Below are 6000 nucleotides of genomic sequence, written 5' to 3'. Positions count from 1 at the left end.
TTTTATTGTGTTGCTATCTTTTATTTTTTGAAAATTGTTCTTACTTTTTAACTCTGCATTGTTGGGAAAGGGCTGGTAAGCATTTCACTGTTAGTCTACACCTCTTGTATTTCGGTGCATGTGACAAATAAAAGTGGATTTGATTTTGATTTAATTAAGATGGTACCATGGAGATAGGATAATCCAGTTAGCTGTGTCCCAGTTCCTTGTCCTGTTGGTGACCTTCTGCTGCCTCTGGTTTCTCTATCCCGCTCCGACTCTCTCCATGAGAATCATCTCTGTCAACTATGACCTCAGTGTGTGGTTTCACTGGATTAATAGGTCAAGGGTCACATGGTTAAAGTTCATTAAAGGCCCTTGTTGAGATCTGTCTGTCTCTGTGTGCATGTCTGTCTGTCTTTATGTCTGTCTGTCTCTGCGTGTCTGTGCCTGGGTAGCTGTTAAAAACTTGACAAAAGTATTTGCAAAAACGTTGATGGATTGATAGATTGAGTGACTCTCTGTCCTTGTTCCAGATTGTTCTGGAGAACAGCAGTCGTGAGGACAAGCACGAGTGTCCGTTCGGCCGCAGCAGCATCGAGCTGACCAAGATGCTGTGTGAAATCCTCAAAGTGGGAGAGCTGCGTAAGTCTTTACTGGTATTAACTACCCTCCCCTCAACACCTGCCTGGTGTCATGTCATTGCCTCGCTATTAGATCATAGTGTGCTTATAGGGTCGTATTCGCTGGCAACCAAATGGACCGAAACGGGGAGGGACTACCTGAAATTGTCCAATAATAAACGTTTGTTTTGTTTTCTGTTGCTACTATGAAAACCCTGATTTACTGACAATGGTGTTCTGTGGATTGTATGGGTGCTGAGTACCAGACAGTATCTGTGCACTGATGAAGGTATTTGAACGAGTTGATGCACAGAATATGCTTTTTTTTATCTTGGTTAGTCACATTCTATGGTCCTCTGAATACAAACAACCAAAAAACACCAAGGAAACAAACACAAAAGTACCACAGTACCTGGACTGTTTCTCTGTGGCCACATTTTTCCTCATGATCTCCAAATCTGATTGGCTTGTGCTTGGTGAGTGTAGCTCCAACAGTCACATGTTCTCTGAACTACTGCAGATTGTGTGACTCAGCTCTCTCCATTGACCTCTAACCCTATTGATTGTTAGTGGAGGAAGGGGTTGGAAAGGGCACTTTAATATACAAGGGTTAAAAGCATCTTCTTTGCCTGTTATCACATTAAGCCCAGCCATATTCATTCAGACAGAGAGAGGGATGGAAATACCCTCCAGAGCATTTTACCGTCTCAGTCAGACTAGAAGAGTAAACTCTGTCTCCTGCAGTGAAGATAAAAGGACCCATTATACTTTGTAATTGTGCTGGAGTTCATCAATTCTTGATGAAGTGAGTAGACTTCAAGTGAGCCCTATTCCCCCTCCTAATACACTGAATCCGTCTGGGACTCGACTTCCAGTCAAGAAAAAAGAAAAGACTCCCTACACTTCTACACCCCTTATCCACTCCTTAGGCCTGCTCTTCAACCTTACATGATGTACTATCTGCTAACTTCATCATAGTGGGATGGAAAGGTTGTAAATGTAGCCTACCTAAAAAAATAAACCTTGATTTTAGAAGTGATACTGTGTTAAGAAAAAGAGACCACCTCTTGGTAAGGATCTGTGAAGCATTGAACTGATTGACAGTTAGGGTTTGGAAAGACTTGTACTCAGAGTCTGCATTGTCATCCAAAACCTCTGGAATTGAAATCCAAACCTTAAAATCTATATCCTATCTCTGATTTCCTTTGGGATTCAGCTGTGGACTCTCCGTATTAAAATCACATGTCAGTTTTGACCTAGACGCTCATGCATGTTTCTGGTTAGTTTGTGGTAACTCTACACCCTAACTTTAATAGCCTTTATACTCATTAATATTGATGGCCATGGAAGGGGTCATGCAGACGCAGTAGATTATGTAGCAGGGTTGGGGTCAATTCCATTTCAAGTCAGTCATTTCAAGAAGTCAATGGCAGTGTTCAATTGATTCATTGATTTTCAATCATGAGTTGAAAACTGCCATTTATCTTCAATGAGGAGTTTTTTTTAAATCCATACATTGTATTCAGTTAGCTTTCTGATTTGATGAAGTTCAAATGAGATCGAGCCCAAAGACTGGTGTGAGGTGTTAACAGGGGCTGAAACAGCTCAGAGGGGGGAGGAGGGCCCTGTGTGTTAGGTGACACCAGAGCCCCTAGGGGTGAACCCCCCCCCTCTCCGCCCCTCTCCATCTGTCTGGAGGTACGCTCCACTGGTCTGTGTCTGACAGGCTTGTCTGCCCCCCTCTTATCACAGTCTGGAACACGCACAACTTTTCTTTCTCCTATTTTTGTGCCTACTTGGCATGTGTCCCAACAAAAAAATATTTGATGTCAATGGCAAACACCTGGTGTTATAATTGTTGAATAAATTACATTTATAATTTTTCCCTGAAAGTTTTTGTTCATGTTGGTCACATTTTTGTTTGTGTTCAGACATGCTATATGTGTGTAAAAACCTCATGGTTGTGGATGTCTTATCCTCTCTTCCTCAAGCATTAAATGTTGATGACTACAGTACTGTATGTATAATGGCTTCATTAAGCGGATGGATGGTATATGGGGCTGGCAGGTAGCTGTCCTAGATCAAATCACATTTTATTGGTCACATACACATATTTAACAGATGCTGTTGTGGGTGTAACGAAATGCTAAAAAAAAGATGCTGAATGACTAATGGCATGGAATTAGTGGAACCCACCAGAACCCCCCCCCCCCCCCCCCCCCAGTCCATGTCAAGGCCTGGGACACGACATATTCCAGACAGAGAGAGACACTGGGGGGGAGGGGTACGGGATGACAGTGACACTAAATTGTCTTTCATAGCCAGGCATATACACTGAGTGTACAAAACATTAAGAGCACCTTCCTAATATTGAGTTGCACCCCCCCTATGCCCTCAGAACTGCCTCAATTCATTGGGGCATGGACTCTACCAGCTGTCGAAATAGTTCCACAGGGATGCTGGCCCATGTTGACTCAAACGATTCCCACAATTGTGTCATGTTGGTTGGATGTCCATTGGGTGTTGGACCACTCTTGATAAACACAGGAAATTGTTGAGTGTGAAAGACCCAGCAGCATTGCAGTTCTTGACACAAACCTGTGCACCTGACACCTACTACTATACCCCGTTCAAAGGCACTTAAGTCTTTTGTCTTGCCCGTTCACGCTCTCAATGGCACACACACACAATCCATGTCTCAATTGTCTCTAGGCTTAAAAATCCTTCTTTAACCTGTCTCCTACCCTTCATCTACGCTGAATTGAAGTGTATTTAACAAGTGACGTCAATAAGGGATCATAGCTTTCACCTGGATTCACCTGGTCAGTCTATGTCATGGAAAGAGCAGGTGTTCATAATGTTTTGTGCCCTCAGTGTACAGCAAAGCATTTTATTAGTGACTAGATGACAACATAGAATTTGGCATCACGTCTTCATTCAGTCTCAATGCAAACCAACAGACAGAAGCGTAGCATTTTAAAGAGTCATTATGACACTTGGGAGTTGCACTCAGTATAATTCAACAGAGCATCCAAGCATATGGAAGTTAGGAGGGAAATGGAAAAGGGGTGGTTTTAATGTTCACAAATCGAGGTTATTATAGGAAAGGAGTTAGGACAGGATGGGTAGAGGTAGTTAGATGAAGTCATTCTGAGCCGTGCTCTAGCTGCAGCCTAGGATGCCTCCTAAATGATTTACTGTAAAAGTGTGAGGGCAGAGACACTGACGCAACCCTCCACTGACACCAAAACAGTGTTAAATTAAGTCCGAAAGGGAAGCAGTGGCAAAATTCTTCATGAAATAGTAATGGTCTGCCTTTTAAAAAAGAGAAAATGAAACACCCTGATGTTAGCGTGGAGGAGAAAGTAACATTCAAAGCCATAGCTCTTTCACGATAAGGAATTCATCTCTGCGCCAACCGTGACAAAAAAAAATTCTCGGATCATTTACTTTCGTTTGCTGCCGTGAAATGCCAATAAACCTCCGGTGGGTTTTGGACTTCTTAGTTCCCCATCTACCCAGGGAAATCACACAACAGGATTCTGCCAGTGCTTGGGCGTCTTTAGGCCTTTTAAGTTTTAGCCTATAATTCTCCATCCCTTCTGTCCCTCCACTATCCCATCCCACTCTTTAATAGAGCAACATCTCCGTCCCAAATAGCACTCTATCCCCTATATAGTGAACCTCTTTTGACGATAGGGGAAAAGGGTTCCATTTGGGACACACCCCTTGGCTTATACCTTGAGGTCATTGTAGCCTACTGCCATTTTTTAAATAGGGTGCTGTGGCTTAATATCGCCCACTCAGACAACACCACCACAACAACCGCCGCAGAGCAGATTGCTGGGTCAGAGCTCGTATGAAGGACGCAGGGCATTCTGGAACATTCTCAAGTCAACAAATCAGTTTGAAAGAACCTTTTCTCCGTTTTCCTTCCTGGGATCGTTGGTAGGTGGCAGACAGCAACGACAATGTGCATTGCGCTTGAATTTTTCCATTCTACCCGAGGTTCAGTTGCCACAGTCGCCACCATAAATAAATATTGTTTTGACACTTCTCTGGTTTGTATTTATATATTGTATGCAGATGTGAGGTGAGCGGGTTGGGAGTGGAAGTGAATGCATGGGGCTTGTTTGGGCGAGCTTGCTGGGCTGGCTCCCTGTGTGTGTGTGTGTGTGTGTGTGTGTGTGTGTGTGTGTCACCTTGCTGCTTGGCTCTGTGTGCATTATTCATGATCCCTTCCAGGTGTCCAGGAGTCCCCTCTCCAGCACCCCACCGCAGATCTTAAAAGATTTATTGTCAGCAGCCCAGCATGTTTCCCCAGAACAGGTCTTAATGGAATCCACATCGGGTGGGCGGTCGGGCGGGCATGCGGTCAGGTGGGCTGCAGCCCTCTCTCTATTTCTCTTTCTTCCTCTTTAAAAGGCCCATGTAATATTTATGGAGTTATTTAGATTGCGGCTGGTAGTGGCGGTGAAAAGTGTCCTGGTTATTGATTCATGGCATTTCCTCTCCTTCAGATGCAGGACAGATTGTATTTGTGGGTTCAGAGAGGAGAGGACAGGACAGGAGAGACAGGACTGGGCAGGTCTCAGACCTACCATGGCCTTCTCCATGCCTGTCTCCTGGATGCTGGTATCATTCTGTAGGGTGACGCGTAGAACTTGACCTTTTAAGGTAGTTTACGATTTAGACAACATGCACAATGTCTACCGTGAATCCTCTCTGAAATAATGCCTAGGCTTTAGCTCATCGGTTTAACACAGTCTTGTGAACACAAACCAGTATGAATCATGTGATGTCAGTTTTGTCTGACTGTTTGGAATTGAGTGATGTCATCAGCTGTTACCTGTGAGGTTGTTGTCCAGTCACTGTTGTTCCCTCCGAGGCTCCTCTCTGCTGTGTGCTTGTGAACTCAGCTGGGTCTCAAACTGATTAGCAGTAACACATCCTTAAATAAATAAAGGTTAAATAAACACACACACACAGTCACCTACCTGATTGTAGGTGTGCCGTGATGTGTTTGGACTGGTTAGTAAAATGCCACAGGGGATACTCCAGCCATCTCCTTAGTGAAGCAGCACTGTCGGCCAGAGGTACGGACACACATACAAACAGTGAGAGATGGAGTGAATGTCTTCTTGGTCTGCCTCCAAGTGAGAAATTGGCGTTGAAGAGGGAAGGAGCTTGTTGCTTTTAGAAGCTTGTTCTACTCTCCCTAATGATTAGCCAAATAAAATCTTATTTCTTCAATAAATGATCAGAGACCGCAGTATTTGAGTTTATAGACTGCTGCTGTGTGGATGAAAGCATACACACATTTTAGACAATACATTACATTTCCTCTTACTGGGTTCACTTAGTGCTTTATAGCTTACTTTCATCATTGGGTGGGGTC

At 43.8% G+C, this 6000-nt stretch overlaps 1 protein-coding gene across 5 annotated transcripts in view; it reads left to right on the top strand.

Moving 5' to 3' along the window:
- The window catches only part of elmo1 (engulfment and cell motility 1 (ced-12 homolog, C. elegans)), a 180025-nt gene that overhangs the window by 83758 nt on the left and 90267 nt on the right, over positions 1 to 6000 (top strand). For all 5 annotated transcript variants that reach the window (XM_014178476.2, XM_045709172.1, XM_045709171.1 and 2 more), the window contains 1 exon segment: positions 516 to 624. In XM_014178476.2, the coding sequence (XP_014033951.1) occupies positions 516 to 624 (109 nt within the window).

This window comes from Salmo salar, chromosome ssa27, assembly GCF_905237065.1.
Source record: "Salmo salar chromosome ssa27, Ssal_v3.1, whole genome shotgun sequence".
NCBI lineage: Eukaryota > Metazoa > Chordata > Actinopteri > Salmoniformes > Salmonidae > Salmo > Salmo salar.
Note: the sequence above shows the minus strand (reverse complement) of the source record. Positions and strands in the feature narration are given on the sequence as shown.